Source organism: Cygnus atratus, chromosome 1, assembly GCF_013377495.2.
Source record: "Cygnus atratus isolate AKBS03 ecotype Queensland, Australia chromosome 1, CAtr_DNAZoo_HiC_assembly, whole genome shotgun sequence".
Classification (NCBI taxonomy): domain Eukaryota; kingdom Metazoa; phylum Chordata; class Aves; order Anseriformes; family Anatidae; genus Cygnus; species Cygnus atratus.
Window position 1 is genome coordinate 113,586,993 of NC_066362.1, and position 23,408 is coordinate 113,610,400.

At 38.6% G+C, this 23,408-nt stretch overlaps 1 protein-coding gene across 1 annotated transcript in view; it reads right to left on the bottom strand.

Moving 5' to 3' along the window:
* Positions 1–3,620: 3,620 nt before the first annotated feature.
* ERG (ETS transcription factor ERG) overlaps positions 3,621–23,408 on the bottom strand; it is a 147,672-nt gene continuing 127,884 nt past the window's right edge. Inside the window, 8 exon segments of the mRNA XM_050711654.1 lie at positions 3,621–5,402; positions 5,404–5,591; positions 8,410–8,457; positions 10,318–10,374; positions 10,740–10,808; positions 17,733–17,804; positions 19,810–19,890; positions 20,943–21,146. Coding sequence (XP_050567611.1) covers positions 5,070–5,402; positions 5,404–5,591; positions 8,410–8,457; positions 10,318–10,374; positions 10,740–10,808; positions 17,733–17,804; positions 19,810–19,890; positions 20,943–21,146 — 1,052 coding nt within the window. The 3' untranslated portion in view covers positions 3,621–5,069.

A 23,408-nucleotide genomic window follows, 5' to 3' on the forward strand; every position in this document is an offset into this window, starting at 1 on the left:
CTGATACCAAGGTGTGACCTCACTGATATGGTCTGCACAGAAGTCAAGACATGACCAGAAGATAAGAAGCATGATGAAGTGTGTAGCTGGGAGCAGCATAACCTGGCCAGGTGTGTGTATAGGCAGTGCTCATTAAGGAGGGAGGGGCATAGTGTTGATTAACCAAGAGGAAGTTTTCACGGCCTCCTTAGCCCTTGCTTCTCTCACTGCAATGGCAAGTGCTGAAGGATGGCTTCCTCAAAGCCTTGTGGGCTGTGAGTTCTCAGCTGAGTTCAAGTGAGACAGGTTCTCCAAACAATCCAATCTGGTGACAATTCCAGTGAGGTGAAATAGGAAGAAATACCCTTTATCAAGAAAACAAAGGGGAGAAAGGGCAGCTCTGTTGGTTTGTGCTCCCCTTCAACCCTCCCCCCCACCCCCACCTCCCCAAGGTGTTGCTGCCAAGTAACTGGTTTACCTGTTGCTCATGAAAGGACTCCTCTTGCTGATGCTAAGCAAGGTCCCAGAAAAACCCAAGAATAGTCGCAGTCCAGTTTGAGCCTCCATGGTGGTGTTTAGTCTTCTTAACATAGGTCCCAAATATAGGCAGGATCCACTGTAAAAATATCCTAAGGCTCCCTCCACAGACCAGATAGGGAGCTAAGTACTCGTGTTGCATCAGGATTGCTTCAAGAGACAGTTAAAATTCAGGCATGAATTAACCGAGTCCTTTGGACAGATATGGTGTCATTCCAATTTACCAGTAATCATTTCCCTCATGTAACCAAACTTGAGAAGATGCCATGGAAAAAGATAATGGGATCACTAAGAATATAATATAATATATTAAATATAACAAATACAAGCTGTATTGCTTTTTTATTTTTTCCTCAATGCACATACAGTTAAAAAAAATTAAAAAATTAGTTCTTAGCTAGTCTAAGAAACATGAGTTTGCAGAAGAAAGTCTAAATCACTGACGATCTCTATTTTGCTGTGGGCAGTTTATAAAGCATGTAGCATTTGAGATACCCAGCATGGAGTCTTCTGAAGGTGGAAAGTGAGGGGAATTAAGGTGTTCAGTATGGCTGGTGCTGTGCTGTTGTAAACTTTGAGAAAATCAGTGTTGATCAGAGTCCCAGTACAAGTGTTATAAAATACATCCTTCAAATGTATTTTTGGTGTATTCACTAAATCCGATTTAATATCAGGGAAAACATCTTGGTCAAGAACAGCAATATAAGAACTTCTTGATTTTACTTTTAAACCTTGTTTCACTATCACTTTCCATGTAACAGTGCAGCTTCTCGGACAGAAGGATATTTCTTGGTGAAAGATAAGCATACATTAACCACTAAAGTTCAGGAAAAACAAAGTTGCTGCTTTCAGAGCAGTCCACAGAGTGCAGTAATAAGGAATAAGACTTGACTGATAACTAACTTTTAAAGGAGTCCTAATTTAAACAAAGGCATTAGCATGACCAGCTTGTACAAATGGGGACTGATCAGGGTCATTTTGTTCATGCATCCAGGTGCTTAAAGGGCAAAGATACAGCACTTTCAACTGAGGTTTTAGAGTCTACCTGAGACTCATGTGAATGTCTTTTGTGATATGAAGACAGACTTGTTCAGCCATCCTGAGGCTGGTTTTGGCTGTGCTGTTCTTTTCTTTTTTTTTTTTTTTTTTTTTTTTTTTTTTGGCCATGAAAGAGGGTCATGGTCTAGCAAGACCAGATCAGGTAGCAGGCAGTGAGCAGCAGAGAGCAGAGACACTGCCATGGATCCACTGCCTGTTTTGCCTCGGCCAATACCTTTGGACACTGGGCTGGTGCTTGCCCCACAGCAAGCAGACCCTGTGAGGCAGCTGCTGTAGGGTTGTAGGGAGACCCCACTAGCAGCAGGGCCACCTACCCTAACCCAGTTCCCTAGCAGCAGTAGGGGCTCTCCATCTTCTCCCTGAGAGCTGTAAAATCCAGGTATTCCAAAGCCCCTATAAAGCTGCAAGCTGTAAGTATAGCACTAAGAGCCACACCCTGGACTAATTTGCCAGTGAGCTACCTGGGGCCTGCTGTAGGATCTTGCTCTTCAGTTGTGAGAGGTCTTCATCACACCCACCTGCTGTGACTCCATCCCTGTCCCAGTGAAGACTTGGACCCTACCTTTCCATGCCAGGATGTTACTGCCATTGTACATGACAGCCGCTGAGCAATACCATCTGGAAATCCTGTGGGCAGCTCTGAGCTCTGGGGATACTTTGAAGGCCTCCAGGCATATTCTGGCCAATCTAAACAAAAATGGTTGTTTTATATGGATTTTTAAGGGTTTAACTTAGAGGTGATTCAACAATGCACTTACCATTTTTTGAGTTAGAAGTACACACGAAGTAGATAGCAAGTATCTGTAGATGTACTTCCATTGAAAGGCAAACTATTATTCTTATAGCCAGCACAGAGGTGTGCCTTTCTAAAATAGTGAGTGACTAACCTTTAGTAGTGACTAACCTTTTCCAAGAGTTCAGTTTTTCTAACCTTTCCGTTAAGTTTTTATTTTTTAAGAGATACAGACTTACAATGCTTATTTCCCAAACGGTCACAAGGCTTATGATGCCACTGCTCAGGTTTCAAATATTAGTAATATAATCCTGTGCTTGTAAACTGCCACCAAGACACCCATAACACAGGAATCTGGCAAGTAGGCTCCCACTGCAGAGCACCGATTAATGCTCCACAAAATGGGTATGCAGAACATTTGCTATAAAACCTGAAACCACACCCATTTTGTCTTAAAAAGAGACAAAACAACAGCAAAAGAAAGGGATATAGTTGGAGGTTTAAGCTGACTGGGGTGTCTGCAGTAAACACTGCCTGCTGTGGAAAACCACTCATAAATGTCAGTGTTAATTTTCCAGACCAGATCTTCAGCTGGTGTTGGGGAAAAACAAAACAAAACAAAAAAAAAGGAATAATGCCATTAGGCACCAGATGTAGTTTTGGGGCCCAGGGTACAGTGTGGGAAGCCTCTAAATCTAGAACAGAAAGAAAACATCCTGCCCTTTGTAAACAGCCAAGATGGATTGCAATGACAAATTAACAAGCTACTATACACTCCATTCTAAAGTGAGGAATAATGGAAATTATTCATTATTCACTTTATTTACTAATAATGATACAGTATGTATTAATAGGAAGGGGGCATGGTAATTCAACATATGTGTCAGTATGAAGATACATCTCAGGCTGAGATTATGCTACATAATCTGATGTCAATGAAAGATAATTTCTGGGTAACAGGATTCTTCCTTAGAGGACTCCTTTAGACTTCATTTTGAATCTTGGCCATGAAGTTGTCAAAGAACTGGGCATGCAATCTCCGGGCAAAAGAAGTTTAGGACAGGAATGGCAAAACGCTGTTACAAAGATTTGCAAACATTTTTGCAGAATTGTCTGGAAAAGAATATACATAGCACCTATCCACATGTAGTTTATGCTAAGCATTGCTACTTTTTCCTACTTTTTCATGATTGCCAGATTTCACAAAACAAAATTTTAAAACAAAATGCCTAACATAATTTAATTTGGTGAGAAGAAGTTCTGATAGGCGTGTCAGGAACTGAAAATGCAAATGCAAATACAAACTACTGTGTCAATCTGAATTGCCATGCTAGGCCAAGCTTATTTTATTACATACATTCTGCATTCTAAGTACTAATATGTTCATAATGTAAACATTAAGCATACAGAGTTAAAATTCAAGGCCACAATTTTTGATTGTCCCTTTTTGTGTCTTTGGTTGGCCGAGATCAACTCGTAGTGTATAAATGCATAAGTTATATAATAATTATATAAAAAGGAAAAAATAACATTGACTTGTATACTTCATTCTGACAAACGCACAGCGTTCGCGACTCAATAAAGAAAAACTGGCGCCCACCTAACAAAAATACTTAGATGATTTCTAATTTTGGCAGTCAAGGGTTGTCTCTTGCTTTAACCAATAGAAAAGAAACCCCCTTAATAATGATGAGGTTCTAACTGGTAACTTTTAAATATCAAACACAATTCCAGTTTTACTATTTTTTTTTTTTTAAAAAAAGAGATGCATATTCTGATTTCTTCTGCTTTTCCCTTTTTCACCTTTTTATTACTATAAAAACAAGTCTGTTCCTCCTGTAATACTGGGAATGGTATGATACTGAGCAAAATGTTTCGCAAGTCCAAACAAGTATTTCTTCATAGTCCCAACACTACTAAGTTTTCAGTCTCTTCAGTCTCTACTGGTAAAGAAGTTTCTTTTCTCCCATTCTTACCACCTTTGTCCTCCTCTTTCTCCTTTCCTCTTCCTCTGTCAGGTGTAGGCCTCTGATCTACAATCATACACTTGCCCTTCAGCACGTTCTCATTTCCAATGTTTGGCTCAGGGTTCTTGTAATACTGTCAAGGAATCCTAAATTTTGGGTTGTCTTCACAGTTTGAGTAGCTGATAACACTCTGATGAATGGAACGCATGTGATTTTAACCAAAACAATGCCTTTATATTCCAAATCACCTTCCACACTAAACCAGCTTCTTTTGTTGATATGTCTCTAGTTTTTAAATACAGGTAGTTTTCTTTTTTCTTTTTTCCTTTTTTCCCCTTTCCCCGCCTCTTTTGTAATGATTCATATATTGTGTTAGGTCACTATAGACTTATCCTTATATTGCTGTAGTATAGTCCCAGTTTTGCATTAGCAAGATATCAAACTTTACACTTAAGCTTATCAACTTTTTAAGACCACTAGCTTTTGTAGGTTTTCCTTATCATTTCATGCTTTTACCTACAATAGTCTACTGTTGTTTGGTCCACAGAGTCGATGCCCATATACATTACATTTTAGTATCTTAATACTTCATGAGTATCTCCTTTAAAACCCTACTACAAAGAGTCTTTTTGACATCTATTTTTAATTTTTTTTTTCCCAGCCAAACCTTCACTTGTCTCTTTAGGCACTTTTAATTCATGTACTCCAATAGAGTTCATTGCAGCTCATCAGGGACTGTGTCCCAGTGAGCACTGTCTTTGTTTCCTTTTTCTGGTGTTTCTTTTTTTCCCCACTTAGTAGTAGGTACCAAGATGAGAAGGCATATGAGCAGCTGGCAGCCTGGTATTGGGGTAGATACCTCCAGTTGGTGAATTCCAGTATGGATTAGGGGCAGCAAAAAAGCTGGATGAGGTTACAGGCAAAGCAGGGGGGTGGGGAGCTACAAAGTTCATCTTCTGGGGGTGCGCATGGTAGGAGCTCATGTAGGGGAGGTCTGACGGGTATTTGTACATGGATGACTCCGGGGGGTGAGGCTGGAGGGCCTGAGCGATTCCATGGAAATCAAATTTGTAGGCATAGCGCTTACCATGAACCTTAGTCATAATATTTTTATCATAATAGTAGCGGAAGTGCACGGCTGAGTTTGTCATAGTTCATGTTAGGCTTGCTTTTTCTCTCCCCCCAGCGTCGAGCCACTTCATCAGGGTCGGTCATCTTGAATTCCCCGTTGGTGCCCTCCCAGGTGATGCAGTTGGAGTTGGAGCTGTCTGAGAGGAGCTCCAGCAGGAACTGCCATAGCTGTATCTGGCCACTCCCTGTTGGGGAAAAAAGAATGGAATTGTCAGGACTAGTGAATAATAAAGTTAAGAGACCAGTTCTTTCAGGCTCTCACATAGGACCCTATTAGGACATGTTGCAATGTCAGTTCCTACTTCTTACCCTAACTAGTCCCCTTTCTCCTAGCCCTGTCTCATGAAATCCTAAAGAGCAGAGATAATGGTTATGTGTCATGTTTTCTCTCATCTGGGTGGCAGAATGCCATTACATGGAGATTTAATAGTTACCTAATGTCATTCAGTGTAGACAATTGATGGGGAAATCATACAGTGCTCATTTAGGAAACTAATCTCTAAAGTTCAGGACAAACAGCTTTTACTTGCGTAACATTTTGCTTGTTCTCACAGCATTATGTTGCAACTAAATGTTCTGTGCTATGGAATAAGCCTACACAAAATAGAGAAGTTTAGAGAAAGCTGGACTTGTGCCAAACCATATCACCCATTTGCAGCATTTGGGGAAATGCAGAACGGAAACTTATTAGCTTGCTGTTGCACTGCATACAACCATAGGGCAAAACATTTGCAAAAACAGTGAAAAGGTCCATAAAATTCATTCTCATCATTGTTCTGTGTCAAACAAGAGTTTAAATGATTACTGAAGTTAAGACATAAAACTTTTTATTTTTTTTTCTCCCTCTTTTGCCAATTTCATTTTAAAAGGAAAATAATTAGTCTGCTGTCAACTTTGCAGAAGCGTGTTGCCCAGTTATAGGAACAAAATTTGACCATTTTAGGCAATTGAAAGTAGATCGTGAAGGGCCTTGACACTGATATTCATGTTAAAAGCTTAGCATTTCTTAATAAAGCAGCACTTAAATGATGCAAAATACAGCTGAAGCAGCTTGCAAGGCAATCTGTTTCACAAGCACAATGTCAGCAGAATTTGCCAACCAGCTTGCATGTGCTAACTTCTAAGTACATCTCTGACCAGGATTTGGTTGGGTTTCTTTTTTTTTCCCCAAACCAGATATGTGGGTATAATAAACAAGCTTTTCTTTAGAAAGCTTATAGCGGTAAATTATAATATCAAGCTAGAGTAGCATCTGAAATCCATTAGCAGTTTATACTTCAGTGCAACTGAAACCCATATTCATTTAAATGCTATTTATCCAAACTGTCCTTAATGAATTTCTTCTGTTCCATTAACATGCATTAAATAAACAAACAAACAAAAGAATCCATGGTATGAGCAAGGCATGCAAGTTTTAATACACGAAACATAACAAGGGGATTAGCCTTTGAAAATCAATAAACAGTTCAGCACTGGACAAAACACAAATTTTTGAATAAGCAATCCAACATATGTTCTAACATAAACACTTGCCTTCCAAATGTAATATATGGTCCTATGAAAATAAATGGTTGCTGTCAATTTCCTTTTAATGAGAGATTAATTCCACCAATTTATAAACACACAAAACATGTTAAAGCACAGGAATGATGGTGTGTAGAAATTCCATACCCACATGTTAAAAAAGTGTCCCAATCCAGATCACTTTAGTGTCTTCCACAGTAATGAAGGCTACCAAATGCACACTTGACAAAATTGTAAAAGCCTGAGACTTACAGACAGATTAAAGGGAGGTAGCCACCCCCCCCCCCCCCCACACCCCCCCAATCCAATTAAGATCTGTGTCACCTGGAAACGCAGACTCAGCACTTGAGCCCATTTGGAAAGCCCCATTCTTAATACTTATTTAACTACTTTCCTATGCAATGCAAAAACTGTCTAAAAAGTAATCTAATCTAGAAGTGCCTGATATCACTTGGGATAAAGTGAAAGGAAATGGAGCAGTATTTTGGCAAATTTGTGCTTGGAGAGGCTGTAAGATTGTTGTTGTAAGATTACTGGTGGTTGAGGAGACCTATAATGTGGAAAAAGGAGCACTGCACCCTTCGGCTGTTAAAGAAAGGGAAGTAGGAAGTGGCACAAATAATGTCAATCTATTGTGGCAGATTATGTTCTTGATTACAGTGGTATACGGCCACAGTGTGTCCTGTGGACTCAGAGAAGCAACAGTGAAATCTGCACAGTTCACAATCAGTGTTAACTCACTAGGAAGGATCTTCATCTTCAGCTAAAATACACTACAAGGCCCTGTCCATAACGCACCCAGTTACCTTCTTCTTAGAGTGGGCTAACATTTCTGAGGTGTCTAATCCAATTATTCTTTGCAAATAGATTCTGCTTTCCCATTTTCTCTATATATATTTGTTGGTTTGGGTTATTCATCCAAAAGATATTTTATTTGCAAGGTCAGTATGACATTGAATTGTAGATTAACAGAATCTATGGCACATATGACACACATCAGTAAGACACTCGTGCCCTTCTGGAGGAGTACCTGGAGGCCAGAAGGGATATCTTAAAGCACCTAAGAAAACCCCTAATGTCTAGGCAACAGAAGTGAACCCCTATTGATATAGTTACTGGAATCTACTGAGATATTTGACTGAATATAACCACCTACTCTAGGATGAGATAAACATCTATATTAACTACATCTCCAATGATTATCATGGTAAGTAAGAGACCTAACTCATATCTAGACACATACACTAAGACACCTGAGTTTGTGTCTTAAGGGTGGGACTGACATCTGTGAGCTCAGTCCCACCTTTAAGTAATTTAGAAACCCAATCCTGAGACATGTTGGGTATCATCAGCTCCCACTGAGCCATATTGAAGAACGGCAAAGTCTGTCACATCACCTTCCGACTCTGGCCTTAAAACGGGAGTGGGGGCACTATCAGAGAAGAAAAATGCTCCTAAATCAGCAAAACCCCTTCTCACCTGGATTTGCAAGACGGCTGCTGGTCGGTCCAAGAATCTGATAAGGATCTAAAAAATTGTGAAAGAAAGATTTTAAATCATGTAACAATGTCACGTATTTTAGGTGCTGTTTTTAACTCTGTAGAGGTCATTGAGTGCCACCTGATGACACAGTAGGTCCAACACTGACAAAAGTTGTTCCTTTCCCTGCATCACAATATTTGCATGCTTTCCCTTAAAATTGGGTGTGCAAGTGAACAGTTGCAAGAATACACTTTTTTTTTTTTTTTATCCTGTATTAGTGTGCACAAACACATGTTCAGACACACTGTAAATTTGGTCTAGAAGTATTCTGTTTCCCATTTAAACAAAGTACACAAATACACAGACACCCTTTGGAACTATCTACTCTTGCAATGCGCTAAGGCCCACAGGCCAGAGTCCCACTGCTAACCATGGCATGGATGGGGTGAGGAAAGGACAAAGATCTCTCATCTTGAGGGGCTACATTTCTTTTCCCCTTGTCACTACTACTACTTTCTGTGCCAAAACAGCCTCCAAAAGAGGGCGGAGAGGGCATGGCTGAACCCAGGCAATGTGACTGGCTTGTTTCTTTAACATCACAGTCCAGCGAGGGATCTCCTGAATCAACTTTGCAATTGGGGTTTTCCAAATCCCATAACATCTCAATGATTTCCTCATGTGGAAATGAGGATCCCTTGTGGAAATGAAAACTGATTTTGACCTGAACTGAAATACGACAGGAAAAAGGAAAGACTGTGACAGAAGTAGGAAAGACAAAGCAATGGTCAGTAAGCACAGCCTGTAGGTCCCTTTGTAACAACCATGTTGCTGGGCTGTCTCATCTCTGAACAGCTGCTCTCAAACGGCCGTCAGTTTTACAGCCAAGCATATAATCAGGTTACATTTCTTATACATTTAAATAATCTGTGCAGCTCACACACAGCCATTTAATGGTCCCAAGGACTTACATAAATCATCAATATATTTCTGGAAAGATTCTCATGGTTGGGAGGCCAGATTAGATAAAATGCTATCTGGGCAAAAAGCAGTTTAATACTTCCCAGGCAGCATGCATGTAAGTTAACGAGACATAGTCATGTGCACAGTCTTATTCAGCTATAACAAAAACCAGAATAATGATTTGAAATCCATGTGATAGAAACAGGCTCAGAGTCTTCTGAGCTAAGAATATCCTCCAAATCTCCTGTATTTCCTACTTCTATCCTTTTGTTGTTAGCAAAAGCCATCACTGACTCAGACTGCACTGCTTTCTAGCTACCTAAGACAGTTCTACAGTCTAGTTTCACAGTAAGGGCTTAAGTCCTACGCCAAGGATTAGCTGCTTTGAAACCACAAAATGCACCCATCTTGCAGAAACACTAGCCTACAATTCAATAAACCCCTATTTTCTCCTCACAGTTTCTCAATAGGTTGGGAATCCTTCTCTTTTTCCTGTTTAATTTCAGGAGTTTAGGATGTAAAATTCAAATAGTTTTCTATGTGTTATAATCCATTTTCATCTCTTTGTTTATGCATATTTTCCAACTGCTAGCATTTCAATTACTGTGGAATATATCTTCTTTTGACATCTTTACCTTCCAGCTGTACATCTAAACTGAACATAGGTACTTTGTTTAACAGCTTTTTCACTCTGAACGATTGTCATTGCCACTAAACATTACTAAAAGTAAGTTTTAATAGCCATGGGAGGCTCCATCTAAGATCCAGCTGTACAGCCAGCTCATACACAGGTCTAGGGAATTACTCGTCACCAGCTGGAAATCTCATTAGTGCACTGAATTAGATCTTGCAATTGGCTTTGGTTGGTAGGAGAGAGATGACCTTCTGATCATGTTCAACAAACCCTGTCACACCCAAGCATAATTCAAACAAAATGACACCCACCTAACTGAGGACGCTGGTCTTCTGTTTTGGGCACTGTTGAGGATGATGGCTGAGTAGCTGAAAATGGAGAAATCCATGTAGTTATTTTTCCAGTCTGAAAGTTGTTCACCAAACCTTCGACAGACCACATGCCTGGGACTCCTGCTGTTCACCACTCAATGATGGTCACAGTAGGATTTAGGTTTGTGAGACTATATGGTCACAGACTTGATGAAGCCTGCATTCAAGGAACATGAGGCTGCCTCAGTAACTCCACCCAGTGTTGCCTATACACAGCTAAAAGGCTTTCCAGACAAGGCACAGGTATAAGTCCTTCCGAGCTGAGAGCTGAGGTAGCTGCTATCAGTTCACCTCAGGGTCTACCCAGATTGCAACAGATGTGCATTGGGACCACAAGCTGGACATATGCAGATGTTTTTTACCTTTTGACTGAGGAGTGGGGTGGGTGTGACTCGTCCATGCTGATCTCCTGGCTTGCTCATAAGGCAAATCTGCAAAGGAAAAATACAGTCCTTCATGCAGAAATGGTATAAAGTGTTACCTGTCCATAAGAGGCACATTTCTATGTGATTCATTGGACTAGAAAAATCACTGAAGTAGGAAGAATACTCCTTGTTAAACCCTATATTGTCTGTATGATTTCTAAAAATAAGAGTATCACATTGTCTTCTATAGTGCTCTTTGGATGTGCCTATTCTTGTTAGATGCCTGAAATATCTGGCACAAATACTCTACAGAGTCCAACATTTCCAAATGCTCAGAGTACTCCCTTTGGTCACCTTGTCTGATGGATATGCTCAACTCCTGCACTTGACATAAGCATTGGTCAGGCTTATGAACCACAGTAGGCCTCGATGTGACTGTTCCCTGAACTGGACAGCTTGTTAATAATAGAACACCAGGTGGGTGATCATGGCCACGACCACGAACAAAGAGCCCTAGAACAGGTGATTCACTGAAATCCCTCATGGAGAAATGACAAATTATATCAAGAGGTTGAAAGCAACATGGTAAGATTCTAAGTCTGACTGCAAGCCAATCACTTTATCTTATACATATAGCAGTCAGAGAAAGCCTAATCTAAGCATTCCGTGCTGAAACAGCAGGCTGCACAGCAGTGATTTCCCTTTGGGCTGGGACACCTCTCAAGGTTACTCCTTGAGGTCAAGAGATGCCTACTAACTACGTTTATTGGTGAGTGAAACATTAGTCTTTAAGGGAACCTGATTTATGTTAAGATTTAGCAACTTAAATATGCAGTAGATTAGTCATTGTGACTCTTGTCATCATAATCAATTAACTATATCAATCTACTTACTATAATAAACTAAACTGCTGCTAAAACTTTGTATTGGATAGCTCCTGCAACACCTTCCTCAGCCAAAGGCACCAAGGAATGACACACAGTGTGCACTGTGGACAATTTATACTAGAGCCTTGTGGGAAAAGTCTCCCAAGAGGTCAGAGCTCAGATTAAGAATAAACTGTGTGACATTCCCTTCCAGACTGTGTATGTAACAGTATTTTATTATAAGAAGATAGACTTCAGTTGATTTACTTTGCAATTCTTTACTAGTCTGTTCCTGTTATCCCTTGAGATTAATCAAAGTTTATAGGTTGAATTTCAGAGTTCCTTTTTCTGCAGGGACATGGGAGGCAACCAAGTCTTGTTTTTGTCTTTTGGAGGTTCTCCTAAACTACTGTTATATCTTCTTTGTGTTCTTAGTGGCTCTCACTGCTGTCATGTACTTTATTATGCTCTCTCCTTGATATTATTCCTCAAGCTTGCAAATCCTCTTTTCCCCAGATGCACCCTCTGGTCTAATTCTCATCATCTAGCATTTTTGGAGTAACTGATTGTTGCACTTTACCATTTCCACTCATTTCTCTTTTACTAGTCATTTCAAATTTAATAATTCCTTTTCTTTCACAGTTCCTCCCACATCCCAGTATCCTCACAGATCTCTAAAACCTTAGAATGTGAAAACAGTGAACATGCTTAAATGTTAAGAACAGCTATATACACATATTCCACATATTCTCTATTTCTTTCAAAAAGTGGTGTTTTTGTTTGTTTGTTTGATTGATTTTTTATTTTTTTCCATGCTTCATCTATTTAAATGTACCTTTCTGCTTCTTGGAACAAGCTGCTTAATTTTATGTGTCTAAACTAAATTCTCATTTTCTTTTTTTTTTTTTTTTCCACATAGGCATTACTTTTACTTCAGTTAAATGGTTTAGTATATAAAATGAAGAGACTAAACCATAAAAGCTTTATTCATAAAGAACTAAAACTAAAACATAAAAGCTTTCTTGATAAAGTATATGAAGGAAATTCAGACGTTCTTTTTAGCTTTTGAAATCTTTTGCAGTTGCTTGTGCTTTTCTATGGCTGGCTTAAACACATTAGCTGAAATTGTTGCCAAGATCATAGACTTATGTAGCCGGCCCAGGATTCCAGCAAGGTAGCAGTACCCTCCTCGTAGAACTAAAGTGGTGCAAATAATGATTGTTAACAGTGCTTGTGCTTTATTTTAGAAATTATTGGAAATGAAAGCAATTGGGAAGTAAAGAAACAGTCACAGACTGGCTCTGTGCACACCAGGTGCACCTCTCTGTCCATTTCCAAGCACTATAAGCAGGAATATCAAATGGAAATAAAGTGTAATATGAAATTCAGAACCAAATTGCTTGTAATTTATTTAGTCTGTTTGGCCTGAGGAACAGACTGGCACTACCCAGCCCTGTCGTTTCCTGGAATCTTACACTTCAAAAACTTTGCTTTTGCTGACATATGCATTTTGTCTTTGTATTGTATTTAAATAACTAGTGCCCTTTTCTCCCTGGTTTCTTGAGAACTATTCCAGAGTCTCATTTTTCAGATACTTGGAGAAAAAAAATTGTAAAAGCATTCATCTCTTAGCAGAAAATGGGTGTGGAACTGAATCATGTTGATGTCCTGGACAGGTTGAGATCAACACCTGCTATCAATTGATGCAATTGGAGAAACCTTATCGCCTGAAAACTGTAAGAAATTCAGAAGAACTCTAGTCACCTTTCCAGGATTTTCCAAGTTCTGTTTGTACAGAAGGGAACAGCTCAGCCATGGTGCCAATTGCAGGACAGTGTTTGGAGTTTCAAACAGGTCCAGGATCTTCTAAACAAGACTAGGTACTTACAGAATAATAGAATCACGGAATGGTTTGGGTTGGAAGGGATCTTAAAGATCATCTAATTCCATCCTCCCTGCCATGGGCAGGTACACTCCCACCAGACCAGGTTGATCAAAGCCCCGTCCTAACTGACCTTAAACACTTCCAGGGATGGGGCATCCTCAACTTCTCTGGAAAACCTGTTCCAGTGTCTCATCACCCTCATAGTGAAGAATTTCTTCCTTATATCTAATCTAAATCTACCCTTTTTCAGTTTAAAGCCATTACTCCTTGTCCTATCCCTACACCCCTGACAAAGAGTCCATCCCCAGCTTTCCTGTAGGCCCCCTTTAGATACTGGAAAGCCACTATAAGGTCTTCCTGGAGCCTTCCCTTCTCCAGGCTGAACAACCCCAACTCCCTCAGCCTGGCTTCAGAGGAGAGGAGCTCCAACCTCTTGATCATATTTGTGGCCCTCCTCTGGACTCATTCTAATACTTCCATACTTGTGTGTATTGTGTCCTCTCCTCTCCTCTCCTCTCCTCTCCTCTCCTCTCCTCTCCTCTCCTCTCCTCTCCTCTCCTCTCCTCTCCTCTCCTCTCCTCTCCTCTCCTCTCCTCTCCTCTCCTCTCCTCAAAATGTTTAGACATATGTACACTGAGAGGGCTGTGTGATGCTGTCTGCTTGTACTTAGTGGCACTTACAGCCCTGAAATACTTGTGGTACAAATTTAGTACTGTGAGAAAGCTTTTGCCTTTTAACACATCATAGGATGGTTTTCTGACTACACTCTCTCCTTTAATAGAAAAATCCACTTATCAGCCTTGCTTGAAACAGCACAAAATTCCAACTTCATTCTTAATTCAGTATTGCACCTTGATAAACATGTTGCTGTCCTAGATAAGCAGATCTGTTCTTGTTCATGGGATATTAGTACAACATGTTCTTATCTTGGACAAATCTTTGATGGGAATGCTTCTGTTTGGTGAGACGTAGACAAACCCATATTAGGTCTTCCTGAGCTCCTGATAGCTTCACTGTGTTACTTTCAGCTTGCTGAAACCTTGTGTTCTGTTGTAAAGGTGACTGAAGTAATATGCCTTTGTTATTGTAATTCATTATAAACATTGCTCATTTCCTATTTGCTATTGTAGTACCTTAACAATGGCAATGCTTAATTACTTTCTCCAAATTGCATCCCAGGATTTGGCTAATTCCATTTAACCTTGTTTATTCCTCCCCCCACCCTCTTTTTTGACCTTTTTCATGTCATCAAATGATTGTCCCAAGAGTCTGCTATTGCTCTTTGATGAAATGTGATTTGTTATGGAAAAGCTTCTTTGCAGTCTAGTTGACATGTAATGTTTAACAGAAAGGAAAGCCAAGGAATAATTCAGTAAACTAGTGGAGGACTTGTTAGTGTTAGGACAGAGGCTGGACTCGGTGATCTTGGAGGTCTCTTCCAACCCAGCTGATTCTGTGATTCTGTGATTCTGTGAAAATAGTTTCTTGACAGAAAACTGAATTTCTGAAAAAAATCTTTCTGAATGAATGAACATTCCAACCTTGAAGATGTTTGCCAGCTCTCTATTGTAAAAGATAAAATAAAATAATTCTTTCAAAAATCACATGATATTTTGTTGCAGGAAATGCTTAGTTATGATACACCAGTTCTCACAGAAGAATAGAGGCATGCTATATCCAAACTACAATTCTCACAAGGAATTGCATCAATACAGAAAGATGCTTTTAATGTTAACATAAAGTGTTTTGTTTTGTAGATGTAAGGATGTTTTATTTGGATAAAAATGCTGAAAGAAAGGGTTTCACAATAACAATTTTTTAAAAGATTTTTAAAAAATCTTTTACTTCAGAGAAAACTAGTACTTTATTTTTCCATCACAAGTCAGGATGAAAAAAAATATTGAAAACATAGAATTTCTCATGGGATAGAAAAGCCAATTTTTGTTGAACACCACTGGAAATATATCCCAAAAATTGTATTCTTTCACAATAGACTCATTCTAGCCTCCACATGAAATCCTCTCAATTGGCATGGTTATTTGCTATCGGACACCCAGGTACCTCTGCTCTGATGTCGCATGCTCCTTTTCATTGGAAACTACTGACAGCTTTGGGCATCTAGTATAACATTGCATAGTTAGCAGTTGTTTCTACATCTACGATGTGTCTTCTCATTCATATTCATGTCCAGATTCCTCTATGCCATTCAAAGCTCTTGGGTGCTACAATAACTTGTGATCACGAGAGACACAATCTGCTTTAATGTTTCATGAAAATATCTTTTAACTTCTTCTGAATATTCTTTTTTTCTAATAGTGGGAAACAGACAAAGCAGGTACTCTGTGACACTCTTTATTTCACAATTATATCATGATTTTTCATCCCCAGACCCTGAGTTGAACAATCTCAAACTTTTATGTCTTTCAATAGGTTCAAAAGATTCTCCATATTCCCATGGCTTGCTCTAACACCAATTCTGCAAATAACCTTTTTGATAAGGGATGATTCATACGGTTTTCTGTACAAGGCCACACTGTTGATTTATTTAATAGTACAATCAGATTTCCCATGCAACCCTCCACTATGCTCCTTCATTTGTTTACTTTTTTCACTTCAGCCAGCAACTAGAGCAGTGGCTTTCACTGTGCCGTAAATAAAGTTGCCTATGTTTAGCTCTTCTTTTATGATTGAAGAAGGTTAATTTCAGATCAGTAAGATATACAAAAAACTTGTGCTTTATACTGCATTTGTCAACTTGTATTTTCAGCTGTTAGCATATTGCCAGTTCATTTATCTCGACTAAGACCTCTGGGCTACTTCACAGGGATCCTTTGGAGGAATATTTGGTTCTGACTAATGTCAAAATCTCATGCTAGCTCCAAGATCTATACCAAATTTTATTGTGTCTTTTTTCCCATTACTATTAACTATTTATAATGCAGGCAATGCTAAAGCACCCATGATTTAAGCTGTTTACTTTTTAGACTTGGTAGCGGGTTAATTGGCCAGTTCTTGATCTGTTAAAATATTTTGTTTCTTACAATACGCTAATGTAAGTTTTATTGTAAATAGTTGTGGGGAACCTTGGTAAATTCCCTATGAAATTCAAATGCCAAATATATAAATTGGATCTTTGGTTTCCTTTTTATTCACTACAGCATTGCTACAGATGAATAATTCTAGCAGAAGAGTTTCTTTACCTATAAATTGGGCAGGGTGGATTTATTCATGTGTTGGTCTGGTAAATGTTTCCCTATCTATCTTTTTTTGTTTATGCATTAACAAATCTACAGACAGGCATATATACCTGTATATAAATGTACACAAAATAGTTAGTTGCATATACTCTCCTGGATTATGCCCTACAGCATTGATAAAACATAAATAAAATATGTCTTATTTAAAAAAAAAAGCAAAGTTTTTAATGAGAGAAAGTATCTTTTCAAAAGAGCTCAGTCAATTCAAGTGTATGTCCCTTCAGACCACTTGGATGTATGCCTCTGGCTCAGTTATGGGTTTCCTTTAAATTCAGTATTTTGTTCCAACTCCCCTCAATGTATTACAATACTTTATGCTTATTACTGAAGAAGCAAATGTCCAGATAAGGCAGTTTTCCAACATCATTAGTTGTGAGGGGTGATGCAAAGAAAGTTTTTTACTTCATAGCAATGTCCTCATCTTTGTAATTATTCTCTTTAGCCTTTCACAAAACAGCACACCCACAATACTTCCATGGACCTCACACTTCTCAACAATAAGAACTTCCTTGTGGTTTGTTTTTACTTATTCAATCTCTTAAATTCATGATCAGGTGTATAAAATAAAAAATAGAGAGCAGGAGAAATATTTTAGAGTACTTTTTCCCAATATATTCCAACTTACAAAAGAGGATATTCCTGACTCATTTCACAGACAGGGAGCTAAAGCACGTTGAAAACTGACTGCACTGGAATCACACAACAAAACCAGCTCTAGTCTTCTGATTCTCTGGTGTCTAGAACTCTAGACTGCATTGCTTTAAAGGCAGAGATAAGTGGATGACACAGATTTTAACTTTTCTATTTAATCATCTTACTCTACACAATGTTATATATGCAGACATATATATAAATGTGTACATAATATGTGTGTGCATACATAATATAACCTATCATTTATCAAGAGAAAATAGAAGGAGTAAAAGACAGAGATGTTTCAAGGGATCAAAAGAATAGTACAAAAGGTTGTCATTGTTCATACCTGTCCTGGTTGTAATTCTTTGTGTTGCTTCTGGATAAACTGATGTATTTGGAAAAATAAAAGTGGCACCTCCTAAAGAGAAAGAAGAAGACATAACACCTAAAGATTCATTTTCACAGTCCCTAATTCCATTGATACTTTCCCTCTTCTAGTGTGTCTAAATGAAGACTATGAATATTTTGTACCTTAGGAATGTTATATGAATACTGATAGCCTTTTCACCTGTGTAAATCCTCTCATGACTGGATACATGTGTTAAGGGGGAAGAGAATCAAGTTCAAGAAATCCCTTCTGCCTTCCCCACACATCCCCACCACATGGGCAGGTTGTTTCATATCTTCTGAAATAAGACTTTGCCTTCTCTTCATGCTTGGAAGAACATGCACTTCCCAAACAAGTTCGTATTTCCCACAGAGACTGCAGGCCTGGGCAAAAGCCTATTCATGTCAGTGGCATCTTCTCACAGACCTTGGTGGGCTTTGGGTCAGACCCTCAGAAACCCCACTAAAAATATTGAGCTTGATAATAGAAAATGGTATCTCACATCTCAGGAACTGAAATTGCTTTACATCAACAGACCTCTAATTGCCATTTCTAGGAATGTGAACAGGATCATTAGTCTGTGTAGTTACTCCTGACTTCATGAGGAACTTGTTCCTAACCCTTTTGTGGTCTTTTGAAAACCCCACTCCAAAGCTCTTATGCCAACAGAACAATGCAATTTTTCCTATGGCAATGATCAATGGCATAATTGCAGACAATCTCGTTTTGGTGAACAGTATTTTAAAACAGCGTTGTCAGTGCACATATAGAAAAAGATAACACATGGAACTGCTGAACAACACTTGGATAACTGTATGTGGAAACTGCTTGGCAAATTAGGATTTGGGAAGCCAAAGATGGAAAACACTATAGAGGCCATCTATTTTTAAAAAGGGCTTATGGCTTATTCCAAACCCCATCAAAGTCAATGGAAAAAATTTCTGTTGCTTTTGGTAGGATTTGTTGGAGGCCTATAGCCCACAGTAGGACTTTATGTCAAATGGCAAACATCTAATCTCAGTGAGAAATCTTCTGATCTAGTTCATTTCTCTATGAAACTCACTGCTATTTACCACAGTGAAAACAAAGTGAAATATGAAATATTGCCTTTATTTTTTATTTGATTTTTTTATTTCACTTTACTTTTCATTTGCATTATCCTTTGTATTATCTTTTTCATTTCTCATAAATAATTGTTATTTCTGGTCACTGTAGGCAGCTAATACCCTCAGGCATGATCATGCAATATTCCAAACAACTTTAATCAATATGCATACTATATTATATGTACAATTCCATGCCATCCTCTGTTGTACAACCGTTAGAGAAAGATAAAATGTATTCTGAATTATTTTCATAAATATTTTAAGTCAAAGCTTGAAAGACATGCTTTTGAGGCTTTTGTTGTATTGTTTTCCTACTTATATTCTATACTTGCCTGTGCCAGCTTAACAGAAGGGTGAGTACTAACAAAAATCATTTTACATTCAGATCAGACTTAGTGGAGATTCTAACGTCGAATTTAGTGGAGATCCCAACACAAGACACATATTATAGCTGATAAATGAGATGGGGTAGCTGCCTAAATAACAATTTTATTAAGTATTCAATATATACTACATGGGAGGGGAAATGGTCCCCATATACCACAGCATTTAGGCAAGCGCTGAAGCACTTTTGAGCTCCAGCAACGTTTTTGGGATTCATGGTATAGATCTGACAGTAAAATGAGACAGAACGAGAAAAAAACTTTCAGAGACAAAGGCCCCAAGCCTGCAGTTTATCATGTGTTAGGGACCCCATTAGCTTGTAGAACACAAGAAATTATCAGTGGGGAAACCATTTTGCACCATCTGACCCTAAGTGACCCCACCTTTTTTCTATGTGTATGTGCATAAAACACACACACAGCAAGGAGAGGATACGCTCATCTCCCTCCTTGTTTACTATTTCCACTTTGAGCAAGCAACCCATAAACAGGAATCCTGTGCTTTTAGAAGATGACCTATAGCAACGGGAGCAGTGCCAGCATTACCTGTGTTTCTAGCATGCATTAACCGTGGAGAGTTTTGTAAGGCCTTATCAACATCATCTGAAGTCAAATGTGGAAGAGGAGCTACAAAACAAAACAAAAAGCAACACCAAAATGAAAAAAAAAATGAGAATTATCTTTTAAAACCATATTTTCCCATAAAGGATTGTTTGAATGTGAATCTACCAACAGTGAGTTTCAGTCTGCAGTTTGCAGGGAGGTATGTGTGTTATAGCTTAAACAACAGCATTCATTTATTTAAAATTATGAATGCAGAATATTTCTGGCTGATTATTGGTAGTGTGCGTGTGGAGAAGACTGCACCGCACTGGTGTTGCAATGCTTGTTGTTGTTTTCTTTTAAAACCATGTTCATTTTAACTTCTTTAAACTGAGGCACACCTGCAAAATTTCCTCAAGCTTAGATAAAAGTGCTCAAGTCAGGAATTCACTAGTCCCTTCTTTTCCTTTGAAATGCTAGCCATACACTAGAAATAATTTGCATTTGGACTTCAGGGACTGTTTTTTATTTTTATTTTTGTTATTTTATATATTTTTTTCCCCACAAATTTACAGAACTTTTATTCAATTCAATGAAATCTTTCTTATCCTATTAAGAGTAGAGCAAACTGCTGCTAGTTCTTAAAATCATGCCTGGAATTTTCTTTATAAATCAATGTTTGCACTATTATTTAGTGTTCTCATTGTTAAAATGGAAAGAAACAAGTATGTGACCAGAAAAAACATTAGCACTGAGTCCCATCTGATTTTCTTCCTAGAGCGTACTGATAAATATGCTGGGGTTCAATTGAATTTTGTCTGAGATGGACACATAGAAATATTGCCTAACTCTTATCTTCATATACATTGCCTAACTCTTATCTTCAACAAAGATAAGTGAAAATCATCTTCAACAAAGATGAGCGAAAGCCAACAGAAAATAATGGGAATCTTTCCTTCAGAGTCAAGAGGCTTTGGATCAGGCTTCTTGTTATGTTCCTAGGATCAGCAACATTAGCAACAGAGACATCTGAAAACCCATCAGGATGTATTCATACCATTAAAATCAATAAAAATAAAGGCTGGTATCAACTATACACATATGCACATATGCACAATGACAGAAAACTGGCTTACTTTCTCTGAGGTAGTGTAGATGTGACAGCAGGATATCTGCATTATAGCTTGGGGTGAGTCTCTGGAAGTCGTCTTTGGTCATTTTACACAACTCCTTCCCATCAATGTTCTGGAACAACAAGATGTCCACATCTGGGAGACCATACTCCTTCACTGCCCACTCCAGCCACTGGCGTACGTGGTCTGTACTCCATAACGTAGGATCTAGTGTTATTACAAAGCATAAAATTAATTGGAAGGAGAGAGCGTTGATGTGCTAGATCAGTGCAAAAAGAATGTAAACCAAATTGGAGAGACCTTAATCTCCTGCATACTGACTGGCGGAGATACATGAGGAATTACTTTGTTCTACTGGGTGGAGAGGAGAATAACTGTCCTTTGAAAAATACTAGTGAAGAGCTGTAAACCCTGATTATTAACAGCAAGCCCTCTACTGTTGGGCTCCTTCTTCCATTTAATATTTTCATCTTGCCATTTTTCTGAATTTCTATCCACAAATTAACACAGGCTCCTGTCCTCATGCAAAGAACACTATTCAGAAAATCATTTAAGACAGTCTATTAACAACACTACAACCTGCATCTGAAAAAATTTCAAAGCTCTCGGTTGAATCTGTACCCTTATTCAAGAGAAATTTCCACTCAAATCAATATTACTATTTCCTACTATAGGCTAAGCAAGCACTCAGATTTGGCTATTTATTTCATACGCTAGAGTGTTATTTCATAAACTAGAGTGGGTCATATTAAAATATTCTGCACTTCCTTTCCTAGACTTCTGTGTTGTTTTGCTATATGTTCCTACACTTGCATAGGTTTTTAACTTACTACCTGAAGTATTGGCAAAGCCACCAGGGGAACAAAACAAGAACAAGCCCAAATACCTTGAATCTTCAAGAGCCATATTTGAATCTCCGATTCTAACTTGAAGTTCTTTTTTTTGTTGTTGTTGTTCTCTTTTTTTTCCCTCTAAACTACTCTTCTGCCTCTTCTGTTCTTTTTGCTATTCCTGTGAGTTAGAGCAAGCCCACACCAACCTGAAGGTCCCTAAAGACCTGCAATGCACATCCTCATAACGGAAGACAGAGCTCCTGGCATGAAGACTTTATACTTTTTGCAGAGAAAAGGTAAGAGCCAAGGAGACACATATTCCTCAAGAGTTTCTGCCTTTCAGCACAGAGAGGTCAAATGGCTGTAATCCATTGCACAAAAGTCTGCAAAAGGGCTGGGACTTGAAAGACAGCCTAAATATATTTTCTGTGTATTGACTTTGCCATATTATCTCTTCTGACCATTATTCAGGTTGATCTGAAAGAGGTGGGGGCCTCTTTCCATTGACTAGACACTATTCAGAGTCTGTCATGCTGCTCATTCCCAATCCTTTACTCATCAGTGCTTCCCCTTTTCTGAAGCTTCTCTTGGAATTTTAAGTCAGAAGTGAAAGTCAGAGTACTTGATCCTCTGGAGCTTCAGGGTGTTTCTCCATTCTCACAAGCACACCAGAAATCACTTAAAATAACCCCTCCATCTGGTGTGAAATATGTAGCAAACTACAGGGATTAAAGTCTGATCCCTTGGGGTCTGGTTGAGATTGCCCACACCTACAGCAGAGAATTCCAGCAACTGCATTCAGTACGGGTTGAACTAAACAACCAAACATCAGGAAGCTTACCAAAATATTTTCATTATGCCTATTTTTAAATGTATCTTATTTATCATAACTAATGAGTTACAGTTGGAAATGTGAATTTTGCTTTTTTATTGCTAAGCATTGTCACATGAGTAGCATACTGCCTATGTGGTAGCCAAACAAAACTATTGATTTTTACCTATATATTTCTCAAAATAGCAAGGCTGCGACTGTGACTCTCTTGTACATTGAATGTCACTCTAATTCACCTCAAAACACAGCTCCAGAAATACACTGAGAAAAAAAGATCTTGCTGAGCTAACCGTGCTGAGAGTTACTAAAAGACTGAAAGAAGTAACAGCCAGCAAGAAGACAAATGTTTGTTTTAGAACAACATTCATATGCCATGAGTTTCAGTGTGGTCTGCTTCCAGCTAGGCTGGACACCTCATTATTCAGTGCATCACTCTGCTGTGCTTCAGAAAAGAACTGTCAACACCATTACAGAGGATACTGCAACATATTTGTCCACACATATCTTGACAAATAACTGAAATAATCACAGCTTGCAAAATTGGCCACAGTTAGGACTCTTGCATATATTAGCAACTGAAAAACTGTAAGAATATTAAGCAACATAGTAGTAGCAGAAATGTTTCTGAGAGGCACATCTATGTTGGAGAGGAACTAGTAGCAAAACATTCCCTTCTGTTTGCAGGTTGCAGGTGTTTGTCGTGTGTGTATCCAATGATGTATGAACACCTATATATTTCAAGATGGTCTAATGCTTGGACTTCAGAAATAGTCACGGTATTTTGCAAACCTAGGCAACAAACCT